The 24,956-nt window shown below is 42.6% G+C and overlaps 11 protein-coding genes across 12 annotated transcripts; 4 read left to right on the top strand and 7 right to left on the bottom strand.

Moving 5' to 3' along the window:
• The first annotated feature begins 712 nt into the window (after positions 1-712).
• Positions 713-2,611, top strand: LOC145696775 (uncharacterized). The gene is made up of 5 exons (XM_081773863.1): positions 713-967; positions 1,008-1,259; positions 1,303-1,518; positions 1,559-1,703; positions 1,750-2,611. Exons 1-5 carry the CDS (start codon positions 787-789, stop codon positions 2,294-2,296), a joined length of 1,341 nt encoding a protein of 446 aa, XP_081629989.1. The 5' UTR covers positions 713-786; the 3' UTR covers positions 2,297-2,611.
• Positions 2,612-2,649: 38 nt separating this feature from the next.
• LOC145697987 (CCR4-NOT transcription complex subunit 10-like) lies at positions 2,650-4,907 on the top strand. The gene is made up of 8 exons (XM_081775192.1): positions 2,650-2,841; positions 2,949-3,262; positions 3,313-3,690; positions 3,731-3,857; positions 3,903-4,020; positions 4,079-4,395; positions 4,438-4,627; positions 4,671-4,907. The coding sequence occupies exons 1-8, from the start codon at positions 2,650-2,652 to the stop codon at positions 4,853-4,855; spliced, it is 1,821 nt and encodes a 606-aa protein (XP_081631318.1). The 3' UTR covers positions 4,856-4,907.
• Positions 4,908-4,949: 42 nt separating this feature from the next.
• Positions 4,950-6,668, top strand: LOC145697438 (uncharacterized). Its single transcript, XM_081774641.1, has 3 exons — positions 4,950-5,083; positions 5,133-5,515; positions 5,558-6,668. The coding sequence occupies exons 1-3, from the start codon at positions 4,959-4,961 to the stop codon at positions 6,571-6,573; spliced, it is 1,524 nt and encodes a 507-aa protein (XP_081630767.1). The 5' UTR covers positions 4,950-4,958; the 3' UTR covers positions 6,574-6,668.
• On the top strand, positions 6,622-9,959 carry LOC145697437 (uncharacterized). The gene is made up of 7 exons (XM_081774640.1): positions 6,622-6,869; positions 6,914-7,288; positions 7,331-7,629; positions 7,673-8,008; positions 8,053-8,145; positions 8,191-8,375; positions 8,416-9,959. The coding sequence occupies exons 1-7, from the start codon at positions 6,719-6,721 to the stop codon at positions 9,842-9,844; spliced, it is 2,868 nt and encodes a 955-aa protein (XP_081630766.1). The 5' UTR covers positions 6,622-6,718; the 3' UTR covers positions 9,845-9,959.
• A 56-nt stretch (positions 9,960-10,015) lies between these two features.
• Positions 10,016-11,150, bottom strand: LOC145697303 (uncharacterized). Its single transcript, XM_081774490.1, has 3 exons — positions 10,723-11,150; positions 10,470-10,650; positions 10,016-10,395 (listed from the first exon to the last, which is right to left on the bottom strand). The coding sequence occupies exons 1-3, from the start codon at positions 11,072-11,074 to the stop codon at positions 10,128-10,130; spliced, it is 801 nt and encodes a 266-aa protein (XP_081630616.1). The 5' UTR covers positions 11,075-11,150; the 3' UTR covers positions 10,016-10,127.
• A 1,332-nt stretch (positions 11,151-12,482) lies between these two features.
• LOC145696726 (geranylgeranyl transferase type-2 subunit beta-like) lies at positions 12,483-13,650 on the bottom strand. The gene is made up of 3 exons (XM_081773810.1): positions 12,941-13,650; positions 12,751-12,894; positions 12,483-12,703 (listed from the first exon to the last, which is right to left on the bottom strand). Exons 1-3 carry the CDS (start codon positions 13,484-13,486, stop codon positions 12,503-12,505), a joined length of 891 nt encoding a protein of 296 aa, XP_081629936.1. The 5' UTR covers positions 13,487-13,650; the 3' UTR covers positions 12,483-12,502.
• Positions 13,651-13,941: 291 nt separating this feature from the next.
• On the bottom strand, positions 13,942-14,824 carry LOC145700405 (E3 ubiquitin-protein ligase RNF146-A-like). The gene is made up of 3 exons (XM_081777668.1): positions 14,465-14,824; positions 14,181-14,395; positions 13,942-14,136 (listed from the first exon to the last, which is right to left on the bottom strand). The coding sequence occupies exons 1-3, from the start codon at positions 14,720-14,722 to the stop codon at positions 14,103-14,105; spliced, it is 507 nt and encodes a 168-aa protein (XP_081633794.1). The 5' UTR covers positions 14,723-14,824; the 3' UTR covers positions 13,942-14,102.
• Positions 14,768-15,584, bottom strand: LOC145700404 (E3 ubiquitin-protein ligase RNF146-B-like). 2 transcript variants are annotated; one of them, XM_081777667.1, is made up of 3 exons: positions 15,271-15,584; positions 14,975-15,192; positions 14,768-14,934 (listed from the first exon to the last, which is right to left on the bottom strand). In XM_081777667.1, the coding sequence occupies exons 1-3, from the start codon at positions 15,535-15,537 to the stop codon at positions 14,928-14,930; spliced, it is 492 nt and encodes a 163-aa protein (XP_081633793.1). In that variant the 5' UTR covers positions 15,538-15,584; the 3' UTR covers positions 14,768-14,927. The 2 variants fall into 2 exon arrangements, with proteins under 2 accessions (XP_081633793.1, XP_081633792.1); XM_081777666.1 differs by having other exon boundaries at positions 14,768-14,921.
• LOC145700396 (serine racemase-like) lies at positions 15,580-16,865 on the bottom strand. Its single transcript, XM_081777658.1, has 6 exons — positions 16,750-16,865; positions 16,539-16,701; positions 16,311-16,498; positions 16,091-16,266; positions 15,850-16,036; positions 15,580-15,810 (listed from the first exon to the last, which is right to left on the bottom strand). Exons 1-6 carry the CDS (start codon positions 16,780-16,782, stop codon positions 15,583-15,585), a joined length of 975 nt encoding a protein of 324 aa, XP_081633784.1. The 5' UTR covers positions 16,783-16,865; the 3' UTR covers positions 15,580-15,582.
• An 11-nt stretch (positions 16,866-16,876) lies between these two features.
• On the bottom strand, positions 16,877-18,360 carry LOC145700397 (nucleolar protein 6-like). The gene is made up of 6 exons (XM_081777659.1): positions 18,245-18,360; positions 17,940-18,195; positions 17,640-17,896; positions 17,351-17,596; positions 17,156-17,222; positions 16,877-17,035 (listed from the first exon to the last, which is right to left on the bottom strand). Exons 1-6 carry the CDS (start codon positions 18,257-18,259, stop codon positions 16,917-16,919), a joined length of 960 nt encoding a protein of 319 aa, XP_081633785.1. The 5' UTR covers positions 18,260-18,360; the 3' UTR covers positions 16,877-16,916.
• A 2,868-nt stretch (positions 18,361-21,228) lies between these two features.
• Positions 21,229-23,672, bottom strand: LOC145697986 (nucleolar protein 6-like). The gene is made up of 4 exons (XM_081775191.1): positions 21,996-23,672; positions 21,738-21,942; positions 21,450-21,693; positions 21,229-21,411 (listed from the first exon to the last, which is right to left on the bottom strand). The coding sequence occupies exons 1-4, from the start codon at positions 23,608-23,610 to the stop codon at positions 21,229-21,231; spliced, it is 2,247 nt and encodes a 748-aa protein (XP_081631317.1). The 5' UTR covers positions 23,611-23,672.
• Between the last annotated feature and the right edge of the window lie 1,284 nt (positions 23,673-24,956).

The following is a 24,956-nucleotide window of genomic DNA, read 5'->3' as shown; positions in this document are numbered from 1 at the left end:
ATTTCTTTTTGTAAATTATATCTCCAAATCCTCAGCTTTCTGTTCCAATTCTTAGTTTTTCTCTATCATTCTTGGTTGATGAGCTAGCGAAAAAAAGAGAAGCCCGACTTCAAAAGGCATCAAGTCTTGCAAACTTAATTTTTTCTTCATAAAATTAGCACCATTGAAAAGAGCGTTCAATTCTGAACAGATCCCACTCCATCAGCTTAACTAAATCGGTACTCATTGGCGTGTAAGGCCAGATAAAGAGAACTACTTAGCGCGGGCAGCTGGTCGCGGCACGGCTGGACGCTCCGATTTAGCTATTTTGGGCTTCCTGGACATGATTCCCGCTGGGCGGGCGCTAAGTTATCTTGTTTATCTGGCCTTACACGCCAATGAGTACCCATTTAGTTAAGCTGATGGAGTGGGATCTGTTCAGAATTTAACGCGCTTTTCAATGGTGCTAATTTTATGAAGAAAAATTAAGTTTGCAAGACTTGATGCCTTTTGAAGTTGGGCTTCTCTTTTCTCGCTAGCTCATCAACCAAGAATGATAGAGAAAAACTAAGAATTGGAACAGAAAGCTGAGGATTTGGAGATATAATTTACAAAAGAAATTTCAAAAATCTTATTTCTAACAAGAACGGCGAGCGCGTGAAGTTTGGCTCAGCGCTGCTCGCCCAGGTCCCTTAAGTCTTATCTTTTAGTCTTAAGACTCAATATCGCAGTCTGTAGAGCATTTTGTCAATCAATTACAGTTGCTACAATTCTGAGTCGTTTGAGAAATCATCCAAAGAAAAATCAATGCAGAAGCCTTGTAAATCTTGTTCAATGAATGATTACTTCTGCCAAAACAATCTCAAGGTAGTCGAGGACCATCGTTGCAGCTATTTGAAAGACTACAACGGCTATCTTCGTAAATCGTCGTTGCTGCCGATCAAAGCCCCTGGAAATCTATGCGGCACGGAATTTTCGTGGGCATCAGGTAGATTACACGAATGGATATTTCATGCTAACGGTTTCAGGAAACGACGATTGTAAAAAGTCCAAAATAGATATTGGAGGGAAGGTTTTCCTCGAGGGACCACTTGCATTTTCTGCAGAGCTGCTTGATTCCTGCGGTACTCCTCCGTTTCAGTGGACATTATTTTCCGAAGACGAACAGAAGGTAATTGCTAATAAGACGACGGACAAGTTTGTGTACAAAGACCTCCCTTTTGGCAAATACACTATCCACGTGAGCGACGAGTTATCCAAAAACACCGAATCTTTCACAGGTGATCAGGAAATTAATCTTCCAAAAGCAAGCTCAATCATTAGTTTTGCAAAAAATCTCGAACGCGCTACTCTACTGTCCTCGATTTACAAAAGTCGGATTTATCAACGAGCTAAATGTTCATGTATCGGATGAAAATGGTCACTGGTTGGATTTTCATGGACTCGATCAGATTAGTGGCCCTGTTTCCTTCACATGGTCAGGAGATGGATTCAGAAACAATGAAGGCTTTTCTGAGCAGAACACTCCTTTTATTAATGGTATGTCATGCATGTATTCCTCTGATTCAATATTATTTAGTAACTTTTCCTAATCGCTACTCTGCGGATCTGCAATTAGACGTCCAAGTAAGCGTAAGGTCGACTTTGGGGACGACGACGAGTCAGTGTCGAATGAAAACTTCTCCTGATCTTCAGATGATTCAGGTGCATTTTCAAAGCTCGATGTAAGTTCCTCCCTTCCTTGGATTCAATTGACTGTGTTTCATTCAGAGTTTCTCCCGCTCACGATCAAGAGTACCAAGCAATCAAAGAATACATCAAAACGTTGCTGCTGACGAAAATGCTTGAGGATGACAAGGTCGACGAGCTCGTCAATAAATACCACTTCAATTTCGAAACTGACATCGACATCTTGCCAGTTAGCCACTCACTCTCGGGAAACTTAACACTGATGTACATCTACGCCCATCTATCGGAAGACTTTACGGGAGACAAGGACGAGTTCCGCGAGGATCTGATACAGGGCCTTATCAAAGCGCACAACGATAATCACTTAATTATTCATTCTATTTATATCGCCGAAGACGACGGGACCCTTGAGCCGTACGAAACCACTGGTCGCGCCGGAATGTTATTTACCTTCTTGATTTTCATAATCCTCATTATTGCCTTGGTCTTTGCAGGAAAACGATACATATTGCCTAGGATAAAGCTTTTTGTCCGTCCTCATCACATTCCTGTCAACGGAGAGGATAATGATGAAGAGCCAATTGTTGAGCACGACGAAATCGCTAACGTTTTTGGCTCACAACAATAAACTCCTGTTTCTGTCCCCTTGTTTTCATTACCTCAAAGCAAAGTAACGCTTCTATCAAAGTATCGTAAATAGCCGAATCTACTGAACTTTAACCCTCTCCCTCCCTCTCTTTCTCTCTTTTTCCCGCGCGCTTCCTCTTGGAATCCCTTTCTCTCTATCTTCGCCAAGCGTACTTCTTCTATCTTTTTGCTTGCTTTTCTTCAATTTCAATTTCTCAACAAATCAAACATGTGTACGACTTTTTTACTATTCTTTTGCTTCGATAACCTGCCTTTTTAATATCTTAATATTGATTAAATATCTAAATAAAACTAATGAATGAAAATCACTGTTGCCTCTGAAACAAGTTCAGAATGGGCGAAAAGCCGAGCAACAACCAATCAATCGTATATACCGAAAAGGAGCAAGAGCTAGCAGAAAGCAGTCGGAAACACTACAAAGCTGGGGACATAGAAAAAGCGCTGCATGATTTATATGAGTTGTCCAAACTCCGACCCAACGATATGCGCATACTTAGCAATATCCAGCTTTGCCAGTTCAGAAAAGCAGGGTTCGAACAATGCGACGAGTTTGATAGCAACATGAAACAGGAAAGGATTTGATCATTTTTCATCATTGATATCAAGGAAGAATCAAGACAATCCAATGTTAGTTGAACTCTGTTTGCTTGAAAGAGTCCGGCTACGATCAAAAAACTCTTGTCAAGAAGTTCCCGGTCTTTTTGTACAACAAAGCTGTCACGGTTTTTCGTCAAAAGAAATACGCTGACACGTTGTTGATCCTTGAGAATTTACTGGAGCTGTTCGAAGAAGATGTCGAATCTGACTCGACAAGTTTGTCTCAAGAATTTCAGCTGAAAATTCTCCATCTAGCTGCGGACGCTCATCTAGCTCAACGAGATCCGATGACCGCACTGACTGTTTTGGAGAATATGAGCAGTATCGTCAACGGAGCAGAGAACTGGTCGTAAGTACATGTTTCTGACTTTGAGATCAGATGTGTGTTAACTCCTTCAGACCAGAACTTCAAAAAACATGGCGAACAAGAATCAATGCCTGTTACTGTCGAGCGTATCTCTATCCCTGTTGCATCGGAGAAGAGCGCCCAAAGCAGCCATCTTCCAAAGACATCAAGACTCTTACAAAGTCTTCAACAAATCTATCAATCTTTGCCAAAGCGGCGTTCGAAATCAATCGCGGGAATGACATAAAAGCGATGAAGATACTCAACTCCGAGCCGATCGTTGAATCAAGACAGGAGTCTTCGGAGCTTGGAGAGTCCTGCAAAACGATGTATTTTAACAACCTTGGAATCATTTACCATCGGATGCATAAACACCTTCTCGCCGCTGGGACGTTCCAAAAGGCACTCGAAGAACATGATGAAATCTTCTGGTAAAGACGAATTTGTCGACTTTTTGGACAAAATATTTAGTAAGCATCAACTTCCCTTTCTGAACGGCCGCCCCAGCACGGACCTGAGAGCGAGGCTAGTTATGAACATCGCGGTAACAAAATTGTATCATGGCAAAAGTGAAGAGGCCTTTGGACTTCTTTTGAAGGTACGTGGAAATCATGGAAGAGTACCCTCGTCCTATTAAATTAAGGCGTCGGAAACATTGTATGATCAACCCTCAGTCTGGTACAGATTGGCAGAATGTTGTATCGCTTATAAACACGAAAGTGCTAAAGAAGAGGAAAAAGTGATTACAGAAATTGGTGAAGGTACAGTTCATCCTCTACTTTCCCTGTAAATTTTACAGTGTAAAACTTCAAAATTCAGGTTGCGCCCGCTTAGCAATTGCAAACCACAAACAACAGACAATCGAGCTCGATCAACCAGATACGAACCCTCGGCTTTCCTACTGTTACGCTTACAAATGCTTGCACAATGCGCTGAGTTACAGTCCGTCAATGAAAACGCCTGGGATGTCACAGGAGGAAGTGAAAGCGATGCAACGAATGAATTCGATGATTTATGTAACACTCGGTTTTGTTTGCCTGCGCCTTGGAAAATATTCAGAAACGGTCAATTTTACGAACAAATCTCTTGAAAAATATCCAGAGCATGGGTATAATTACTTCGCGAACATGTACAAGGTGAAATTGAACTTCTAAATCAAAATTTAATATCTTCTAAAGGGCGAAGCACTCATGGAACTAAATGAAATAACAGAAGCTTGCAAAGTTTACAAACAAGCAATTTCTCACGCACAAGACGCTCTGAAATGGATGAATATGGACCTTTCCTGGTCTCAGAATCCAATGAATATGACTTGCCCAACCTCAGTTCAACAAGCAAAAGTTCTAGCTAGTTCAAATCTTGCAGCAGGTACCTCCCTCGTCTTCAGTCAAAGAAAGAAACTGTATTTTAGCCTACTGTGTAAATGGAGATTACAACCGAGCGTGCGACCAGTTGGCTAAAGTGCGCGAGGCAGTTCCTCCCGAGCTCATTTCACATAAAACTGTGCTGCTAGCTGTTTATATTCTTTTGAAAAAGGGCGACCGGCAAAAGGCGCTCAATATCTTGAGGACTGGTAATATCCTCTTATTTAACTGATTATTAGTTGCTGACCCTCAAGTTTCTTCCAGTTACCGTTAACTGCCCTGGAATCGGTTCTTTGTCTTCTAACTCTTTATTTGCTTTTAGACTCTTGAAATCGATGAATAAAGACAAACCTTCTACCTCGAAAGCTTCTGACCATGAAACCCTTGTTAATCCTCCTGCAAAAAGAAGAAGGCCTGATGCTAGAATGTCGAAAATCAATGTCGAGTTTGGCCAGAGCAGGTGTGGATTGTTAACATTGGAAGAAACAGAAAGTGCATCTTCTTTCTAGTGATGAGCCATTCGACTTTTTCGACCCGCGGTCAGCTGAAGTCTGGAACGCTCCTCTCCCTCCTCGAAATCCGCCCATCTTTGATTCAAGAAGCACAATGACGAACGACTTCGATTCGATCTTCTCTGAGATCATGGAGTCGACAACGAAGCCCTCCATCCAAACGAGCAACGCGGGCGACCTGGCAGATCTTGATGAGCTCATCCAGAATATGCCGACGAATGAAGAAGGCAAATTTTTTTACCCCGAACTACCTCCTGATCTTCCAACGAATCCGGACGAAATTTTACTTCCGGAAGATGAAGATGACGATGAAGAACTCACTCCCACTTCTCCAATGAAAATTCGACCCTCAAAGAATAATCTGAGCAACACGCTTATCGGTAAGTTCTAGTTCTCAATACGACTTGAGAAAAATTCTCTAGACCTCGCGCCCGTCTCCGAAGAAAGCAACAGAAAGAAAATCGACAGTTTATTGGAGCACAATTTGCTTTTACAAAAACCTCTAGAGAAATTCGTCAATGATTTGAAACGCCGGATCACCTATCTGAAAACGCAAAAACTGATAATAAGAGCTGAAATCGACGAAAAACACGACCGTCTTCACCGGCGATCGAGAGGCCTAGAAAATGGAGAAACCCTCTCGTCCTTTCAAAAGCCCTATTTCTTCGATAGGATTCAAACTGCCTCGCCCTATAATGATCCGGACAATCCAAGTGACAACTTGTTCTTAGAGAAGATGAAGTTCTGCGAGGATTTCGTGATGAACCAAATGGACTACGAAATGAGCCCGCGTCAGGAGCAAATGTTGAAGAATCTCATCCGTCAAGAAGTTGAGGCGAAGTTGAAAAATGAAATCAACGAATCTCTTATGTCGGACGAAAGACGATGGTGGGAACGGCTTATGAACAAATTTGAAAAGAAAGAAAGCGAAGATCGAGAAGTAGAGGAAGTCGAATCTGAAGCGGATAAGATCAGAGAGCAATCGAAAGAAAAGCTCAAATCGAAAATAGAAACGATGAAAGAACAGGGAGAAAATATCGTCGGAAAGAAAGTGGAAGTCGACTGGATGCTGATCGCCTGTAAATTGAATACCCTCGCTCTTCAGTGCAACGTAAAGATGACGAGCAAACGCATCACGCATTTGACATCACGAGAGCGCCTTCAATACGGCGCCAACGGAGTCCATCCCTTCCAAGCGTACATTCAATGGGACAGAAAGCTCCATCCAGATCTTCGCAAAAAGAAACTCACTGCCAAAGAGATCAAACTCATCAAAGAAATGCGCGAAGAAGAGTTGTCCTGGATTAAAATCGCCAAAAAACTGAGCAAGCCGGGTGCTAGGGTGACTTCCATGGCGGTTTTCAAAGCCTTCAGACTTCAAGAAGTGAAGAAAGAAAAGTCTAAAAAACCAATTTCAAACGAAGATCATCTTTCTTAAAAGAAGCCTGTACTCGTGCTTAATTTTTTGACGCTCTTTTATCTATTTCATTCTGTACATTTATTATCATTTACTATTTAAACTTGCCGAAAATTCAACAAGGAACTAGTTTTTGCGCCGTTCAGAAATCGAAAGTCGACATTTAATGCCTATCGTTCGCATTAAATACTTCCCAGAGGAAGCTACATCCGTTGATGTTCGCCGGTTCTTCAAGAAGATCGAAATTCCTGATGGAGGAGTCCACATCATAGGCGGTCCGAAAGGACTTGTCTATGTAAATCTCCACAATGATGAAGGTAGAAAATTACTGAAAGGAACATGTTTCTTACGAATTAATTAGATATGCAGCTCGCCTTGGAAAAAGACGGAAAAAAGCTCTCCCCTGAAGAAGGCGAGCATATGTACAAGGTGAAAGTTACAGAGAGCAGCGAAGAGGAGATGAAAAAAGTCATCGCTGAAATCACGGCCGGGCTGGATCCCGAAAAAGCGCCACGCGAAATCACACCACCGCCAGAAAATGATCTTTTCGTTCGTTTATTCGACTTGCCAGACGGTGCTACGGCCGATGAGATTGTTCCATTTTTCAAGGGAATAAAGATTGCTCAGTTCAAGAGAACAGAATGTGGAAGCTTTCTGGTCAAGTTTAACTCCCCTGGTGACAAGGATCGCGCTTTGTCTTTTGATCAGAAGCTTTTTGGAACCAAATTTGTCAAAGGCAAGCTGACTATTCAAATCCAATTCATAACTCATTCCATAGTGAACCATTTGGACTGTGAAATCTGGGAGAAGCTCGATGGAGACGTTATAAAGCCTATTTACCAATCCGAAAACAACAAGAGCTCAGACGAAGAGACGCAAGAAATTGGCAAGGTCGCATGCGTTTCTGATATTGAATCGAGCTGCGTGAAGATTTCCGGTCTCGCACCAGACGTCACAAGAGATGATCTGGTCTCTGGACCTTTGAAAAACTGTTTGATAGCAAAATACGGCTTGTATATCGAAACCCACGGCAAGAGGCTATGCTCGGGTGACTGCTACATTGAGTTTGTTGATCAGGTTTTTCATGCAATTCCAGCTAGAGAGATCCAACCATTTTTAGCAAACGCGTGACCGGGCGATCCTCCACACTCAGAATGCCCAACTGAACGGCTCTATAATCTCCTCCGAAGCAATTACAGCCGAAGATATGAAAAAACAAGTCCAGAATCATCGAAAACAACTGAAAACTAACGAGTACAATCGACGAAAAGCGATTAAAGAAAGACGAAAGAAAGAAGACATAGAATTGGCGAAGCGTGAGGAAAGGCTAAAAGAACAGGAAGAAGAGTGCAAACGAGTACGACAAGCGTTGATCAAGGAAATGCAACTGACAAAAGATCCGAAAAGAAGAAGTATGATTAAAGCTTCGTTGGATAGGCTCCGCGAGGCTCCAGAGGTGAACTCATCCCTTCAAAGTCCCCTTTCATCTCATTTTTTCAGCTGGAAAATGAAGAGAACCTACCACCTCCTCAAGAAGGGTTCAAGCAGGGCACGAAGATCAATCTTAATTTGGCGCAAGAGCCTGAACAAGAGGTAAAGCCTGATGTTTTCAACTCAATATCTTATTCTCCCGTTTAGTCTGTTTTACAACGACTCCAACGAGAAAAGACTCAAAAAGAAAAAATGGCGCTGCAGGAAGAGCTGGAAAAGAAAAATGAAGAGGTCAAAACTGCCAAAAACACGATGAATATGATGCTTATGTCGAACATGGCGACATGCATGATGTTGCAGAATCAGAAAAGTGCGCAGCCTACTTCGCAACCGTAAGTCCAATGCCCAGTTCCCACATTTTATTTTACTTAGGACTTCAAAACCAAGTCAAGCATCTCAACCGCAACTGCAAAAACCCGTTCAAATGCAACGACAACCGAATGATCCAAACGACCAAGACTTCCAGCCCGCTCAAACTACACCTACACAAGGCCCTCCACCCGCGAAAGCACCAAGAGTACAAAGCGTTACTTCTGCCACTGGTCCCCATCCTTCTTACAAACCATACACGCCAAAACCAGTTCAAAAGCTCGGACCGAAAGCGCCTGTACCTTCGAAGCCGCAACTAGCAACGCCAAACCAAAATAGTCCGTATAATCCGTTCAATAATGGCCCTGCTGATAGCTTTACAAGCATAGAAATCGATTTGACTGGGCCTGATATTGAGGAAACCTCTCCTATCGTATACCATTCTGCTCCGAAACTCACAAACTCACGTCAAAATGCGTCTGCTCCTAAACCTAAGGCTTTATGGGCTGCTCCACCTGCGCCAGGTTGGGACAATGCTGCTCCTCAGGCCCGAAACTCGGCTCAACATTCTCAAGAGCACCTTGTTGGCGGGAATAGCGGCGCTGTATCGGAAAACACGGCTGATCCGTTCACACAAGACGACATAATGAACTACGATCTTCCAACAAGTTTTGGAGGTGCTCAAGCTGGACAGGAAGAAGCCGCTGAAGAAGAAAATGAAATGGCGGGTTTCGATCTTCCTATGAGCTTTGGAAGCACTTCTAAGGCTTTCAACAATCCAGACGAAGAGGATGAAGAGATGATTACATATGATCGTGGGTATGGAGGCAATAACAGAGGCGGATACAACAACCGCGGCGGTTTCAACAACAGAGGCGGTCGTGGTGGCCGAGGAGGGTTCAACAATCGAGGTGGTGGAAATCGCGGACGAGGTGGTTATTCTGACCGCGGTGGACGAGGCGGAGGCCGTGGTGGCAATCGTGGTGGCAATCGCGGTGGCAACCGTGGCGGAAGAGGTGGCTACTCTGATCGTGGTGGACGAGGGGGGTACTCTGACCGCGGAGGACGTGGAGGATCGTCAAATAGAGGTGGCTACAACAACCATTCCGGTTATCAGTCCAACAACCACGCTCCAGTCAATAGCAACAAGGGCGGTTACAATAGTCACGGCGGCTACCAATCCCACAGCAATGATAATGATGGGGGCTACAATAGCCATGCTGGATATCAGTCAAACAACAACGATGCTGGCTATGCAGGACAGTCGACCGTCACATATGGCGGGGGCACTGGAAAGTACTCTGGTTATTCTGACCAGCAAAATGGGTATGACAACAACGATGGATACTCAAATCAGCAGAATGAGTATAACAACAACGAAGGATACTCGAATGAGCAGTCATACGGTCAGAGAAGTCGAGGTGGTGGCAAGTCTTGGACTCCAATGGCAAACAATGTGATTCAACCATTCACCGGCGGAAACTACTTATGAACATTCTAAGCTGACAACTAGCCTCCGTTTTTTAAAGTTCAACAGTTCATTTACCTCCATTTATCGAAAACATTTCATTTATCAAACTAGCTGCCATTTATTTAATAAAGTTGCAACTACACAAAAATGAAATATTGATTTGAAATTATTTGAAAATCAACGAGATTCGAGTTTGGCATGATATTTTATTTTTCATATTGGCAGTAAAGAAGCAATAACGGTAATAGTTAAATGAGCATAAATACAAAGGAATCATAGACGACTTATGGCAGGAAGAATGAATTTACATGAGGTATTTTTGAGTGCAGCCGACGAGGGATTGCATGATGGTCTCGATCTCGGGCTTTGGGGCTTGAGTCTGTGGCTCAGCTTTGACGTCGATGATGTTGATCATGTGGTCGATGTGATCTTCTGGTTGCTGGGGAGAGGGATCGTCAGAGAACTCAACGCCAGAGTGAGTTTCAGGGGCGGACTTTTCTTCTTCGGAGAGATCCTGAGAGTCAGTGGAAGTGTTGCCAGATTTGTTGACCATTTTTCGTTCTTTGGCTCGTCTAAAATTTTTGTTATAAGGAGAAATTCTTTGGGAATACAATTTCAGAAAGATCTATAAGTTCAAGATATTTACCTGTTTTGGAACCAGATTTTGACTTGTCGTTCAGAGAGATCGAGCATTTTGGACAGTTCGACTTTTCGACGGATCGTGATGTACTTGTTGAAGTTGTATTCTTTCTCGAGCTCAACTCGTTGGTAGTTAGAGTAGACGACTCGGTATTTGTCTCGAGTTCGGGTTCGGTTTGGAGCTGGGGCTGAATTGATATTTTAGAAAATGAGAAAGATTATGAATTCGATCTGAAGGTTGATGATTGTCAAATTCTTACCAGATGGATTTTGTTGCCAGGCAGTAGCTCCAGTAGCAGCAGCTTGTTGATATCCCTGAGCAGCGTAGTTCCAGTTTTGATAGGCTTGTTGGTAAAGCTGAGCCTGAGCAAATTGAGCATGGTTGATGCCATTGTTTTCGGTTGAGTTTGTCTCTGGTGGTGGTGGAGAACCAGTTGGGGAGCCAGATCCAACGGAGGAGTTGAGAACTTGGTCAGGAGCCTGGCTAGCAGAAGCTAGGACAGCGGATGTTTCCCAAGGAAGGGTATTGCCAGTCGCTGTAGCTTCGCTGGTTCCCCAAGCGACTGGAAGGGAAGAGGCTTGGTAGTAGCTGTAAGGGTAGAAAGCGTTCATTTTTCAGCGAGTTTTGTTCTCTTTTTGAATCTTTTGGAGTTGAAAAGATTGTTTGGTTGTTGTGATTTGATTTGGAATTGAGAATGAGGTGATGTCGAACTGCAGTCGGATACAGTTTATATGGGTTTACGACTGTAAGGCTGATAGGTGGCGCATCGTTCGTAAGGAGCACCATGGGGCGCGCTTCATGCGACATGGGGAGATCGGGTAAAATGATAGCGGCGGAATTTACGATTCCGATTCTGGCGGCTGATTAGACTCTGTCCACGGGATCATCGAGGTCAACAAATATAGCGAGAAGAAGGGCTCAGCGGGGGAGGGATAGGCGAAAGTAGGGAAAGCCAGGGGAAGCAACTCGGCAGGAAGTATCAAAGAAAGTATGCTTTGTGGGTTTACTCATTACATCTATAAAATTTTGTCGGAAAACTCGGGGCTTTGACATTCAAAAAGATCGACTCAATCTCACTTATAAGAAGCTAGGATTGCTTCGCTCGTGGAAATCATCGATGAAGATGAAGGCTGAAAAAGCTCAATCTTCTAAATGCATCAGAATCGAGTAGCAGAAAGACATTCGATGCGAATGATTGCTGCCACAAATTCGGTGGTGTCGTTTTTGGGGAAGAATTGATAAGATACCGAATTGCTTATAGTCATTCTTAGGCTTGAATTGAAAAATTGATGACGAACTAAATTGCAACTAGAATTTACCACCTCACGCTAATTGAGCTCGATGCCGCCTGATGTAGGTCGCTCATTTTCAACTGAGCGGATCAATGCGCGGCATCACTGTTTTGTAAAAATTTTCAGGTTACGAAAATTTTGAGCTATAATGCGGAAGGAATTATCTGATGCTAAATGAGGCCAAATCTCTTAGAGGATTGGAGATGTTCGATGTATATTCCTATTAGGAGATCTTATCATGCCGACGCTTGAAGCACCTAACGCTGCAGGGGGGACGGTACAAAAGTGAAATTTGTACCGCGGGTACAAATTTTGTACCGCCGGTACAAAAAATGATAATTTTTTTGCCAATAAAAACCGATTTTTACCCAAAATAATGCTCATTTTTGGACAGAATTCCACCTTTACTATACCAGTACGGAGTTTCCTTCAATTCTAGCGCGAAGCGCACAGTTTTTCTCGGATTTTATTTTTGGCTTGTACCGGCGGTACAAAATTTTTTGTACCGGCGGTACAAATTTGTAACGGCGGTACAAATTTGTACCGTGGCCGCCCTACACCCCGCTGCAGCTGCTGCGGCTTACAAGCGACAATTTCATGGTAAGGCGCATAATAAGCGTACTTTAGGCTCATACAAGTCTGCACACCTGCTCATTTCCGAGAATTAACAGTACTTATATTTCTGCCATTGACTTGGAGCTTTGAAATAACAAGTTTTTCATTCAATGAACAATTTTATTGCATAATCTATTTTTCATGAAGAAGGTATGATGGCAGGCAAAGTACTGGGTCAATTGGTTTCAGTTTTACATTCTCCTTTGAGCTTGAAATATCAAGCTCTAAGTTGTTATTGTACTGCAGTAAAGACAATCCAGCGATGCCAAAGAGTGTGTGGAATGGATCTGGAATGTCTCCCGGTCGGTCTGCTATTCCTCCCATTTCCTCGTCCTGAATAAAAAAACGTTATGAAAGGAGGCAGCTTTAGGACGGGCTACTGCAGCGGAGAGGATGAATTCAGCGAGTTTTTTATGATCAATCCAAGCAGATTTCTTGATCATGACAAGACTGGAAAGTGCCCACCAAGAGTAGCAGACATCTTCCTTTTTCATCGGTCTTCCATTCAGCCCTCCACACGGTAGCTAGAATCGTATAAGTCCAAGTTGCCATTCATTTCTTATTCTCTACCTGACGATCAGCAAGCCACCAACCAAGCAATTCCTGATCAACGATGTCCAGTTTTTCCAAGAGCGCGAGTGTTCCAACACAGCAAAAAACTTGCCCTGCGTGGCTTTCACTCCCCACCCGGACTCCAAAAGCGCCGTCAAAGTTTTGACAGGCCTTTATGTGCTGTACTGTTTTGTCGAGATCAATTGCATTCAATGAATTGAGCAGTTTCAATGTCGCAACAGCACAGAAAGAGAATCGCGTGTCTGTTTCTTCTTCGTCGTCATCTGGGCTGCCGATAAATGAGCCGTCCGTATTTTGAAGAGATTTGACGAACTCGATAACTTTTTCTTTCTTTTCTCCGAGCTGATCTAGCGCTTTGAGAATCACCAGGACTTGGATAGCGGATAATGTGTAGATAATAGTTGGATAGTGATTTGGAGCGGGAGAGAATCCACCGTTCTCGTGGAGACAGGAGAAGACATATGCGATCATTTCTTCCCGAGGAAGTTTATCTAGTTGTCCGAGAAGATCAAGAGCAGTTAGGGACCAATAGATGCTTTTCATGGCTATTTGGGTACTCTTCTATGATATCAAAAGCTTCAAATAAGTGCTACATTTATGAGCCTCTCCCAGACATTCTAAGATACTCTGTCATCTCCCATTCGAAGCCTCTCGTAGTCGCTGCTTTGACCAAGAAGTTGACGTGCTTGTCGACTTCCAGAGATTTCATTCTGAATTCAAATAGCTTTCATCAAAATCCGGAAGAGAAAATTGACATTCAAATTACATAATGGCGAAAAAACAGGACTAGTCGGTGGAGCTTGACGGTGACCTCGTACCTCAAGGCTCCAATATCGCTGTGCATTTTGGGCAATAAACTCCTATCATGCCTGGGAAGATCACTTCCGATACAGCAATGGGCAATAAAGAGAGCAATAAACGCTGGATTCTTTTCTATCTTGCAACTTAGCGCCGCGCCCGGTTTAGATTTTTATCAAAAATACGATTAGATCATCAAGGAGTGTTTATCCATTTTTATTAATTTGAAATTTTGAAGTCGAAGGCAATTTTTCAATGGAACTTTGTTTACAGGAGCGAGTATTTTTTCGTTTCAATCAGGAGTAAAGCCAATCACGGCAGTGAGATTATATATAAAATTCTACAGCAGAATCAATCAGAGTTAATCCTCGTCAGAGTCACTTAGACCTTCAATGCTAAAAATAAGTTATGGAATTGTTCTTGATCTAAAAATTCTTACTCGTCATCATTGTTTCTTCGATAATCTTGCAAGGGTACTCCTGCTACGCCTCTTAGATTCTGGATATCTCGCCTAGAACTTCTTGTAACTTTTCGTTTCTTGCCAGTATCGTTTTGCTGATACTGTCGTTTGGCTTCGAAATTGATCTCGTACGTTCTTTGACCGATCGGAAAATCGACTGTAGCTTGTGACTGACGAAATGCATCTTCGATTTTCTAGGGAATTCGTATTAGCTAACGAATTCTGATATTTAAATGATCGGGTTGATATAAACTTTGAATTACATCAGAAGTTCTAGGATCAAACTCCCACCATCCATTATTATTCGATTCATAGTACCATCGAATTTTATCCTTGTTTCCTTCTCTAACAGCATCCATCGACGGTGGCTTTTCGATAAGATTTTTGTCAAAGGACATTTTGCAAATGAAGCAGCTCGATCCCTGCCCCTTGGCGCATAGAAAACAGAACATATGCTTGCAGGGAAGCTGAAGGGGCAAGATTAGATTTTCTTTGCACATTTGGCAGTTTTCGTTGTCCATTTTTAGAATATTTTTTTATCTAATAGAAAAAACATTAACCACGAGTTAGGTCAATTATCCATGAATCATTGAAAGGAAATTGGTTGAAGCGAAAGAGGTACAGTATAAATATGTCTTATCAGTTTAAAAATAATGAATCGTAGTAATATTACAGTCGTTCACTTTAGTTATTCATCGGCCGGTTCGAAGTCGATTGACTCTACAATTAATCACTAGAATCAGAATAAATCCTTTAGCAACTGGATTCCTCACCTATTCGTCAGATCAATAACAGGGTCTGGCTTGGGGACACCCGCAATTCCCAGAAATCGGTCTCCCAGTTCAGCTCGCGATCCTCTAGTGACTTTTCTCCGTCTTGTTCCTCTATTTGGCTGATACTGGCGCTTCGATTCAAAGTCAATTTCATACGTGTTGCCAGAGATGAAAACGGTCGCTTTTGTTTTTCTGTCCACGAAGGCTTTTTCAACCATCTTGAAAATTAGTTGATAGCCCTCCATATTTTCAAAGAATATTAATACGATTTCATTTGGTTTAAATATCTATTCCACCTCGCAAGTGCGCTCGTCGTACTCCCACCAACCATTTCTTCCCTCATAGTACCATCTTGGTTTATTTTCGTCTCCCGCCGCTGCATCCGGAATTGCTGGAGGTTTAACAATTAGACTGTTGCTGAAAACTGCTCTACAAAGAGAGCAAGTAGGACCAGAAGGCGATAACGCAACCCCTTTGATGCATAAGTAGCAAAATGTGTGGTTGCATGGAAGAGTCAGGGGAAGAAGAATATCTTCCAGGCAAATTGAACAGCTTTCCGACATCGATCGAACTTTCTGAAAGTCAAAAAATGTTATAAATCGCTGTAATCAACAATCAGCGAGTTTCAGCATTTGTGGAACAACAGACAGATCAAGATTTCCGCCGCAAAGAATCACCCCGACTCTCGGGAACTGATCTCGTGGGTATGACTCGTTGAAAGATCGCGAAAGCGCTACAGCAAGGGCTAGGGCTCCAGTTGGTTCTGCCACGGTTTTCATTCGCTCCATGATGAGTTTCCAAGCTTTTGCGACGGAAATATCATCAACGGTGATCACCTTCGAATATTTGTACATAGGTTAATTGAATAATTGTACCTCATCAACGAGTTCCTTGATCATCGGCCAAGTGTTTTTGCCAACATTAGTCCGGACTCCATCACAAACGGTATCATTCTTTTCTGTCACAACTAGATCACCCTTTTCCATCGAAACAGCACAATCATCGACTTCAACAGGTTCAGCAGCGATAATTTTCACTTCCGGCCAGCTCGCACGCAGCGCCCTAATGAATTTATCGGATTTAACAGCTTGTAAAAAGAGGGAACAGATTTCTTACGTTGCGATTCCGGAAATTAACCCGCCGCCACCGACGGGGATGATTATCGCGTCCAAGGGCTGTTCTTCGAATTGTTCAATAAGTTCGAGGCCGATTGTTCCCTGGCCAACGATGACGTCAAAGTCCTGGCTTGGGTGGATCATCTTTGCGCCATACTTTTCGACAAGCTCATTTCTCTTACAAAAGTTTTAGACATTTCGAAATGAAGAATAGCGGGTACCTTCGCTTCTCTTCCGGCATCATTCGGTTCGCAAAAGTGCACTAGACCTCCATAATTTTCAATAGCAGCGACTTTCACCATTGGTGCCCCCTTAGGAACTGCCACGTGACATGTCTTTCCGACACTTTTTGCCGCCCAAGACAATGCTTGACCATGATTTCCAGATGAATCGCAGCAGACAGCACTGACTAAAGAAAAAATATGGGCAAGACGGAAAGGATTTCAAACTTTCGTCTCCCAGCTTGGAAACTGCATTCAGCGCTCCTCTAGCTTTGAAACTCCCGGTTTTCTGTAAATTCTCAGCTTTGAAAAACAATTGCCGCCCGGCGAGACTGTCCACTGTGCTGTTCGTCAAAATCGGAGTGCGGTGGATAGTTGTTTTAATTCTCCCCTGGGAATTACCAGTTTTTTCTTGAATTTATAAACTCCAAAAACTTACCAACGCTGCTTCAATTTCCGCGATTTTAACCATTTTCCCTAGTCTCGATTTTCAAGCGACAATTGAAAAGCCAAATATTTGCACTGACAAGTCTCATTTATCTGAAAAGACGCATCAAACAGGATTGTTCTTTCATACTTGGTAATTTATTAAATTCGAAGATTCATTCAAATATCCTTCTGCACAGAAATTGACTCAATCGCGTTTTCAGCGAGAATCTTCATGTCATTCACGAGTCCAACCTTGTTCAAATACATTTTTGAAAGCTCATCTCGAGCCATTCCACCTTTTTATGGGTCTTCAACGAATTCCAAAAGCCTCTTAAAACTTTGAAGCCGAAAGAAGCCTCTGCTCTAAGACTGTATTCTTCGCAAACTGACTGTAATTAACTGTTAACGACCCGAACCTAAACATTCTCCTTGCAGTCCTTTGAGTTCTCCAACATTTCGGAACTTGACACCTAATACTTTCTGTTTCCCAAGATCATTAAAACTCCTCCGCCGTCAAAAGTCTACTTGGCACCTCATTTCCCCAGCTAGAAATAACAAAAGAGGACTCTTGCAATTTTGGATATTCGGGAGTTTTGTGATCTCGTTTCCTGATTATGTTCGTCTGCAAAGAAAAGCGCGCTGTGGCCGAGTGCCCTAGAATAGGTGTCAAAGACGAGTTTTACTGGCGACCAGTCGGGTATTTCCAGTCGGTGCTTGTTCTTTGATGTTTCCGCAGCGGTCTTGAGTTTAGCTTCCTTCATTGGCTTCAAATTTACTAAAACGTCGAACCATTTTGTTGAGCCGATGAAGAGGGAGGAGAGATCTTGACATTTCATTGCGGATACATCTGATTCCATCTAAAAAAGAGCATAAATTTTTCAACAAAACTTCCGATTCTACCTTTTTTCTTGAAGCAAGCGCCAACATCTGTAATTTTTTGACGACCGCATTCGATGGACCTTCTTGTGTAATCAAACTTCTATTCTGATCCGCCTTGCTTGAGATAATAATTCCGTTTTTTGCGAAGATCGTCGAGCGGTTTTCCATAAAATACTCGCGGAGAGAGTTTTGGTTGAGCTCTTCGTTCTCTGTTTCTTCTTCTGATGCTTCTCCCACGCCGCCAGTGATGAAAATTGGTTCGTCAATGAAGTCAAATGCTAGTTAAAACGATTACCAAGATAATCGTATAAAAAAGCTTACTTGATAAAAAGATCATGAGCCGATAAAATCCATTTCTCAAGCTTCCAGGTGGCCCAGCAGCGTCGTGCCTCAGCGCCGAATAAACCAACAAGTCCGAAAGAAGCGGATCAATTTGGAATGAAAAGTAATGACTTCCGATCCATCTTCGGAAGAGGCGGCAAACTGACATTTCGACGGAAGACATTCGTGAGAGAATCATTGCAAGTTTCGGGCGAATCTGAGTTCTGAGCTCTTCTTTTTCCGAAGCTGCTGTGTTCTGGTGTTGGAAAAAGAGGGTTGAAAAGGGTTTTGGATTTTGAAAATACCTCGACAATGAGCATGCCAGTTTGAGGCAGAGTTCGAAATTTTTGCGGCTCCCGGGCAAGGGGGCGGCGGGCGGGCGGGCACGGGCAGAATATTTAAGATTCCCGGGGGCAAAAACGGTCACGGGCACAAAAACGAATTTTCCCGCGAGCCAAGCGGGCACGGGCACTATAACAAATTTTCCCGCGGGCAGATACGGGCACGGGCATGAATGAGAAGATTCCCGCGGGCATAAACGGGCACGGGCGGTTTGCCCGCGTTCCCGCACGAAATATTCCCGAGGGCAGCCCGGGGAACATTTTTTCTACTGCTAAATCTCAAGCCTATTTTTCAAAATAAGAAAATAAAATAAAAACGACCCTGAATCAATTCGGATTTTTAAATCGCAAGTTTTAGGAGCTAGTTAGAAACTACGACCGAATGGTCTCCGTTTCCCCAACTTGGGGAAACGGCGACTTGGGCAAACGGCGATGTGTTTAAATTGATTGATCATATAACTTTTATTGTCTTCTTCACAGTCAATCCCGGCGTCACTTATTTCAATCCCGGCTTCAAAAACTTCGATCCTAGCTTTTCAGACGTCAATCTTGGTGGCTCAAACTTGAATCCTGGCATCTCCAGCGTCAATCCCGGCTTCTTCAATGCTGATCCGGGCGTCACTTACTTCAATCCAAGCTTCTCAAACGTCACTCCCGGCTTCTCAGTTGTCAATCATCGCTTCTCGAATGTCGATCATGGCTTCTTCAAGATAAAATTGGCGTTGAAAAAGCCGAGATGGAGATGGATGAAGCCGGGATCGACGTTGGAGAAGTCGGGATCGACGATGGAGAAATCGGGATTGACGTCGAAGAGCCCGGGATGGACATTGGAGAAGCTATATTTGAAGTCGGTGAAGCGAGAATTGGCGATGGAGAAGCCATAATTGATATAGTGTCGATGATATTGATATAGAAAACATGATTGATGTTGGTGAAGCCAGGATTGGCGTTGAAGAAGCCAGGGTTGACATTAAAAAAGCCAAATAATGTCTAATGATCAATTAATATAAACTTTTTTCAGATCGCCGTTTGCCCAAGATCTCCGTTTCTCCAAGTTGGGCAAACGGCGATTTTCTATAATATAGACCCCGAACACCATACTTTTTTAGAATCAGCAGAAAATTTCAAAAACTTTGACGGTTTAAAATTCTAGAGAACTCCACTTCCGGTCGATTCTAGAGCCGGAAGTTGACGAAATTTAGTTAAAATGGTAGAGTGTGACCTATCAAATTGATGCTCAGAAGATTTCGAGTCATCCTAAAATCAATATTTCAGAAGAAACAGTCCCAAACCTGGTCAAACCGACCGTTAAAATTATGTAAAAAAGGCATAAAGTGATGAATTTTTTTTTCACTTTTTTCCGGTTTATTTTACCGCGGTTGGTCTTGATTCTTGGTCTAAAATGATAGGAAATCGTCTGAGCATCAATTTGATAGGTCACACCAGTGTTTGAAAAAATGGTGAGCGCGAGCCACGAGCGAGCGCGAGCGAGTGAGCGAGCGCTCATGCACACTCACTCATGTGATTTGGAGAACCCAATGCTCGCGCTCGCTCACTCACCATAAAATTCAAAGGTCCCTTTTTGCGGTCACTCGCGGTCGCTCACAGTTAATTCACCCTCAACACTGAGTCATTAAATAATTATGAAATTTATCTGGATATTATCTTTCAGTCCCGTTAGAGTACTCATTATTGACTTATTATAGTTAAAAGTCATTCAAATTTAAAAGAACTAGAATTTTTTAAGAAAGAACTCAATCAAAACGTTGTTGAAAAGCTGCGAGTGAGCGCGTGCGAGCGAGTGAGCGCTCATGCTCGCTCACTCATAGAACATTCCGGTATCTGCGCTCGCGCTCGCTCGCTCACGAAAAAATCAGAAGGGTCTACTCGCCCTCGCTCACTCATGTTAATAATCTAGGGGCCTCTGCTCGCGCTCACTCCCTCATTAGAGTTTTGGCCATTTTTTAACACTGGGTCACACTTCACCATAACACCTAAATTACGTCAACTTCCGGCTCTAGAACCGACCGGAAGTGGAGTTTCCTAGAATTTTGAACCGTTAAAGTTCTTAAAATTTTCTGTTGATTTGTAAAGGTATAATGTTCGGGGGTCTATAAGGCGGAAATGGGCTGGAAAACTTCGTTAACCTTAAAAAAAGCACGTCATAACAGTTCTGTATTCAGATTAGTTTTCAATATACCCCCCAATATACTCCCTCAAGTATTTGGTGTCTATTTCCACGCTATTTAAATAGTTTAAACACTTTTTCATAAGGTACATTGAATCTGCCCGTGCCCGTTAAAGCTCGCGGGAATCTTGCCCGTGCCCGAATTTGCCCGCGGGAATATTTTTTATTGTGCCCGTGCCCCTAGGATCGACAAATGCCCCCGAAATCCGGGTCGGGTTTTCATCGGATTTTCTTGAGCTCTGATTTTTCCGATCGGGTTTTTGTCGGGTTTTCGTCGGGTTTTTTATCGGGTTTTTGTAGGATTTTTTTCGGTTTTTTGTCGGGTATTTTTCGGGTTTTATCGGGTCTTTGTCGGGTATTTTTCGGGTTTTATCGGGTCTTTGTCGGGTTCTCGTCGCGTTTTCACAACACGGAAGTTAAATCAAATAAATTGAATCCAAATCGGCGAAAATGGACATAATTTTTGGCTAACAGAAGTTTTGGTGCTCTCTTTAAAGAAACTGATGAGTAGATACGATGAGAAACCCGACAAAAATACCCTACAAAAACCCGATAAATGACCCTACAAAAACCCGATTTTCTAGGGTCGCCAAAATTTCAACGTCGGGTTTTTGTAGGGTAGGCAGAATCAACAAAAACCCGACAAAAACGTCGGTTTTCGATCGGGTGTCGGGTGGGACTTGTCGATCCTAGCCGTGCCCGCTTGGCCCGCGGGAAAATTCGTTTTTTTGCCCGTGACCGCCTTTGCCCTCGGGAATCTTCACTTTCTTGCCCGTGCCCGTATCTTCCCCCGGGCAAACGCGGGATTTCGAACTCTGGTTTGAGGATGATAGGATTCTGTTAGCAGCTCCTGTTCTCTGTGATAAACCGTTTCTAGCGTGAATAAGAATCCATTGAATCGGCAGTTCACGGCAAATCCATTTTCCGAAAGCGCTGCTCTCATCTAATAAATAATAAGGAAAATTTGAGCTTGTTATTTACTTGAAATTTATTGGCGAGAATCTCCGCAAGTCTGATATGATAAGCCTGTCTCAGTTTCCTAATTGCTTGAATATTCTGTGGCCATTTCGAAGATCCTTCAAGCTGAAGTAGAATTCGATTGGAAGCGAAATGGGAAGGAAGTGATTTTGCTTCTGGAACGTCGACGTTGTACTGATAAGCGGCTTTCGGCAGGTGACTTGCTTTTGGCGAAAAGGGAATAGAACTTGTCCCGCGGAAAGTAGGACTCACTAAAAGTACAGTTATTGAGTTGAACTTTGTTAAATAGACTTGCCCGGCCAGAGGTGTGTAATTCGCAGCGGCAAATCGAGGTCATTTGAGCGCAGGATCTGCTCGAGCTCCGCGTAACCATCAGATAGCTTTTGATACTCCGCGAAGTCGGCTCTATTCTCGCTTTGCATTCGTCCGAAATACTCGACTTTTTCAATTTGACCGTGAAATTTGAGCAAATGACGAACAGCTGCTTCCAGTGGATCTAAAATTTTACGCCAAAATTAGCCAAAAATAAATCTTCTATTTTCAACTAACCTTCAGAATCGAAATGCGCTGCGACGCAAATTGATCCGTCCTGAAATCTTCTCTCATCCGCCTTTGCTCCCCAAAGACTCCTGAACCTTTTCGCAGAATCGTTATCCGCTGCTGGTCCTCTAAAGACCTTCGCCAAATTGTTCGTTTCGCTTTCAGACAAGGAAATGCCAAAGCCGAGGCCAAAGACTTCCTCAGACTTTGGCGGCTGTTGCACTGTGGACCAAGGCTTGAATTCCGGCACTTTCGGGCAGATTGCGACGATTCGATCTGTCACGGCGTTTTTCAGGAGCAGAATTAAGTACTCCAGCGCTGTAGTAGCTGTGTCTCCTGAAAGAGCGGCGATTCTAGTGTCGTTTCGGTTTCGCTTGAGAACGCACTGTAAGGAACCATCGTCTGGTAGAAGAACAATCGCATGGGAAAGAGACAAGAAGCTTCGTTTGTTGACGAGAGTGGAAATCACTCCGTTGGAAAGATCCTTCGCTAGAATTTTGCTATCTCGGGCTGCCGAAAAACGGAGCCATTCGCAAGCGCTCAGCGGAACATTTGATAACAGATTTCTCCCCTGAGTCGAGCCAAGGCACGGAGCGGGCCATTCGGTATCTGAGAGGCCGGATAGGGAAGATAAATCGCCCGCAGCGAGTGATTCCAACACGAGACGGAAGATTTGAAAAGCGGATGCGAGACGGGGCATTCGATTTTTGACGAGTAAAGTGAGCGCGTATGTTTTGAAAAAATCCGGAGAAGATTCGAAATGATGAATGCATGACTGCCTCGTCCAGAGCTTGAATAATCGGGATGCGTTGTTCAGCGAAGGGGGCAGAGATGAGAATTTCTCCAGGAGGTCTTTTTCTTCTTGCTCGAAGGAAATTTGATCGTCGAGCATGGCGGAGTTGTAAAGCGTCGTTTCAGCGGGAATGGAATCATCCTCGGAAATCTGGGCCCACCAGTTGTAATGAATGTTGCAGCGAGAAGGGATGAACCTTACTCGTTTTGCGAACTCCACTTCTGTTTTTATTTCGCACGTGATTTGAAATTTCTCGTTGGAAAGAATCATCATTGGCTTAATTCTCAAACCATTGACGATTCTATAGCTGACGTCGAATTTCTTCGTCAAAACTGTCGCTAAATAAGCCATGTAAATCGCTCTCTTTCTGAAAAATCGCTCGTCCCAGACGTCTTTTTCTTGCAAACAGGCTTTGGGCATTTCGAATTCGATTCTGGCCTCGATTTTTTCATCGTATTTGACGCTGGAATCCAGATCAATGAGTGAAATTCGCGATGGTGGGAGAAATCGGACGAGCCCTTTGTCGCTTGGAGGGCTCATCACGATCGGAATGACGGAATCCTTGACTGAAGTTCCGACGTCTTCGAGATTCATGTCGTCAAGCTTTGGCAACTTCTTCATGAGAGTCCTGATCGCTCCGAGGATTTCGGAGAGCTCGTTTAGTTCGCTCTGGGAAGGAGTAATTTCGCGGAGAATTTCGTCCGTTTTGAGCTGACTCAAGCGGCCACTGAAGATTCCCTCGGCTTCACGAAGAGCGGCGACTTCTTCGACCGTCGGGGCGGCGAACATTTTCGCCTTTTTTGCTTCTGGTCCGTCGTCGATTGCGGTCATTCTGAAATAATAAGGGAAATTTGTATTTGTTTCTAAAAAGAGGGCTTCGGAGAAATCGGTAATTACTAGTGAGAATTTGTTACATTGCTCGGATTCTTTCGAGTATTATTTTTTTAATTACTTTTTCTCTCTATAAATGTTAAAATGCAAAAAAGAGCTGATCGAAAAATCTCTCGTTTTTGATTGGGCGCCACGGGAAATCGCCCTTCTCCGCACTATTATTTTGCGCGAGAAATGAAGAAAGATTATGGTTTTTTTTCAAAAGAAAAAAGTGGAATGAAGAATGATCGTTGACGATGAATAATATGAATCTAAGAGAATATTAGGGTCATTCCTGCGAATGGAAACCGAACATCGAAATATTACTCAATTCTGTCATTAAAATGATTTATGAATTAAAGTACAATGTCTCATTACTGTACTTTCATACATTTCTTAAAATGAAGCCAAATTCGGAGTGTACTTTTGAATGTTGAGAAAAAATGAAATAAATTTTTGTTACGAAAACAAATTCTCGATGGAATTGACTCGAGATTCTTGAGTCGAGAATTGAATGATGAATATCGTATTCTACTTTTAGATTGTTGAAATCGACTCGATGAATTTAAAATGAATCATTATCCATATTAGATGTCGCATGCATCAGACAACTTCTTTATAAATGAAAATATTGCTATTCAAAAATATAAGAAATAAAAATTTTATTATAAAATGAAACGAGATCCAAAATCGCCCCTGCATGCATATAGCAACTATTTATTCTCATTTAACTAATAAATTCTAAATAAAATGAAGCTAAAAGAGCTCCAATATGCATACTGCATGGAAGATTGTAAAATAAGTCAGTGCTATTTCAACTGTGTTAACTGCTCAAATGAATATCAAATGTTTGAATTTGAAACTTAAGTGTATCTTCTTTTATTTTCAGATGGTTGGAATCGTTTCGAAAAAATGAATAAATGAAAATGAAGAATTATTAAAATGTATTCGAACAACAAACTGCCCGTAGATTAGAGTAAAAATAATATAATTTCTTTGAAATGAATCAATATCTAGGTTTGATGCGAGGTGTATTAAACAACTTTAATTTAAATTATACTTGAATTATTATTATACTTAATAAAATGAAGCTCTATCCATATTGCTTACCAGATGCATTATACATCTCGAATTCTTTCTACTCTACATAAAATGAATCTTCTTCAATTATACTCCCGTGGTGCATTGTGCATGTAAACTGTTACTTTTCTAAATTCAAATCTACGTAAAATGAAGCTTTATCAAAATTAGTGCATAAATGCATAAGGCAACGTCTAATTAAATTTATTCAATAAAGGTCTATTAAT

Source organism: Oikopleura dioica, chromosome 2 (genome assembly GCF_907165135.1).
Source record: "Oikopleura dioica chromosome 2, OKI2018_I68_1.0, whole genome shotgun sequence".
Classification (NCBI taxonomy): Eukaryota; Metazoa; Chordata; class Appendicularia; order Copelata; family Oikopleuridae; genus Oikopleura; species Oikopleura dioica.
The sequence above is the reverse complement of the archived record's forward strand: the minus strand, read 5'-3'. Positions and strand labels throughout refer to the sequence as shown.

Excerpts from the sequence above, each read along its gene's own strand:
- LOC145696775 (XM_081773863.1), top strand. The coding sequence starts at position 787 with ATGCAGAAGCCTTGTAAATCTTGTTCAATGAATGATTACTTCTGCCAA. Across the intron at positions 968-1,007 it reads GGAATTTTCGTGGGCATCAG|GAAACGACGATTGTAAAAAG; the intron begins GTAGATTACACG and ends TAACGGTTTCAG. Across the intron at positions 1,519-1,558 it reads GAACACTCCTTTTATTAATG|TAACTTTTCCTAATCGCTAC; the intron begins GTATGTCATGCA and ends AATATTATTTAG.
- LOC145700396 (XM_081777658.1), bottom strand. The coding sequence starts at position 16,782 with ATGGTTAAAATCGCGGAAATTGAAGCAGCGTTG. Across the intron at positions 16,702-16,749 it reads CGGAAATTGAAGCAGCGTTG|GGGAGAATTAAAACAACTAT; the intron begins GTAAGTTTTTGG and ends GGTAATTCCCAG. Across the intron at positions 15,811-15,849 it reads TCAAGGAACTCGTTGATGAG|GTGATCACCGTTGATGATAT; the intron begins GTACAATTATTC and ends AAATATTCGAAG.
- LOC145700405 (XM_081777668.1), bottom strand. The coding sequence starts at position 14,722 with ATGGACAACGAAAACTGCCAAATGTGCAAAGAAAATCTAATCTTGCCC. Across the intron at positions 14,396-14,464 it reads TTGATCCTAGAACTTCTGAT|AAAATCGAAGATGCATTTCG; the intron begins GTAATTCAAAGT and ends CGAATTCCCTAG. Across the intron at positions 14,137-14,180 it reads CGAAGAAACAATGATGACGA|CATTGAAGGTCTAAGTGACT; the intron begins GTAAGAATTTTT and ends ACTTATTTTTAG.
- LOC145697437 (XM_081774640.1), top strand. The coding sequence starts at position 6,719 with ATGCCTATCGTTCGCATTAAATACTTCCCAGAGGAAGCTACATCCGTT. Across the intron at positions 8,009-8,052 it reads GGCTCCGCGAGGCTCCAGAG|CTGGAAAATGAAGAGAACCT; the intron begins GTGAACTCATCC and ends TCATTTTTTCAG. Across the intron at positions 8,376-8,415 it reads GCGCAGCCTACTTCGCAACC|GACTTCAAAACCAAGTCAAG; the intron begins GTAAGTCCAATG and ends TATTTTACTTAG.
- LOC145700404 (XM_081777666.1), bottom strand. The coding sequence starts at position 15,537 with ATGTCGGAAAGCTGTTCAATTTGCCTGGAAGATATTCTTCTTCCCCTG. Across the intron at positions 15,193-15,270 it reads ACGACGAGCGCACTTGCGAG|ATGGTTGAAAAAGCCTTCGT; the intron begins GTGGAATAGATA and ends CTAATTTTCAAG. Across the intron at positions 14,922-14,974 it reads GTTATTGATCTGACGAATAG|AGTCAATCGACTTCGAACCG; the intron begins GTGAGGAATCCA and ends GATTAATTGTAG.
- LOC145700397 (XM_081777659.1), bottom strand. Across the intron at positions 17,597-17,639 it reads CGCTTGCTTCAAGAAAAAAG|ATGGAATCAGATGTATCCGC; the intron begins GTAGAATCGGAA and ends GCTCTTTTTTAG. Across the intron at positions 17,036-17,155 it reads ACTGCAAGGAGAATGTTTAG|GTGGAATGGCTCGAGATGAG; the intron begins GTTCGGGTCGTT and ends ACCCATAAAAAG.
- LOC145697987 (XM_081775192.1), top strand. The coding sequence starts at position 2,650 with ATGGGCGAAAAGCCGAGCAACAACCAATCAATCGTATATACCGAAAAG. Across the intron at positions 3,691-3,730 it reads GAACATGATGAAATCTTCTG|TAAGCATCAACTTCCCTTTC; the intron begins GTAAAGACGAAT and ends CAAAATATTTAG. Across the intron at positions 4,021-4,078 it reads GATTACAGAAATTGGTGAAG|GTTGCGCCCGCTTAGCAATT; the intron begins GTACAGTTCATC and ends TTCAAAATTCAG.
- LOC145696726 (XM_081773810.1), bottom strand. The coding sequence starts at position 13,486 with ATGAAAAGCATCTATTGGTCCCTAACTGCTCTTGATCTTCTCGGACAA. Across the intron at positions 12,895-12,940 it reads GGTGGCTTGCTGATCGTCAG|CTACCGTGTGGAGGGCTGAA; the intron begins GTAGAGAATAAG and ends ATACGATTCTAG. Across the intron at positions 12,704-12,750 it reads AATTCATCCTCTCCGCTGCA|GACGAGGAAATGGGAGGAAT; the intron begins GTAGCCCGTCCT and ends TTTTTTATTCAG.
- LOC145697986 (XM_081775191.1), bottom strand. The coding sequence starts at position 23,610 with ATGACCGCAATCGACGACGGACCAGAAGCAAAAAAGGCGAAAATGTTC. Across the intron at positions 21,694-21,737 it reads ACACACCTCTGGCCGGGCAA|TCCTACTTTCCGCGGGACAA; the intron begins GTCTATTTAACA and ends ACTTTTAGTGAG. Across the intron at positions 21,412-21,449 it reads TTCTCGCCAATAAATTTCAA|ATGAGAGCAGCGCTTTCGGA; the intron begins GTAAATAACAAG and ends ATTATTTATTAG.
- LOC145697303 (XM_081774490.1), bottom strand. The coding sequence starts at position 11,074 with ATGAACGCTTTCTACCCTTACAGCTACTACCAAGCCTCTTCCCTTCCA. Across the intron at positions 10,651-10,722 it reads CTGGCAACAAAATCCATCTG|CCCCAGCTCCAAACCGAACC; the intron begins GTAAGAATTTGA and ends ATATCAATTCAG. Across the intron at positions 10,396-10,469 it reads AAAATCTGGTTCCAAAACAG|ACGAGCCAAAGAACGAAAAA; the intron begins GTAAATATCTTG and ends CAAAAATTTTAG.
- LOC145697438 (XM_081774641.1), top strand. The coding sequence starts at position 4,959 with ATGAATAAAGACAAACCTTCTACCTCGAAAGCTTCTGACCATGAAACC. Across the intron at positions 5,084-5,132 it reads GTCGAGTTTGGCCAGAGCAG|TGATGAGCCATTCGACTTTT; the intron begins GTGTGGATTGTT and ends TCTTCTTTCTAG. Across the intron at positions 5,516-5,557 it reads TCTGAGCAACACGCTTATCG|ACCTCGCGCCCGTCTCCGAA; the intron begins GTAAGTTCTAGT and ends AAAATTCTCTAG.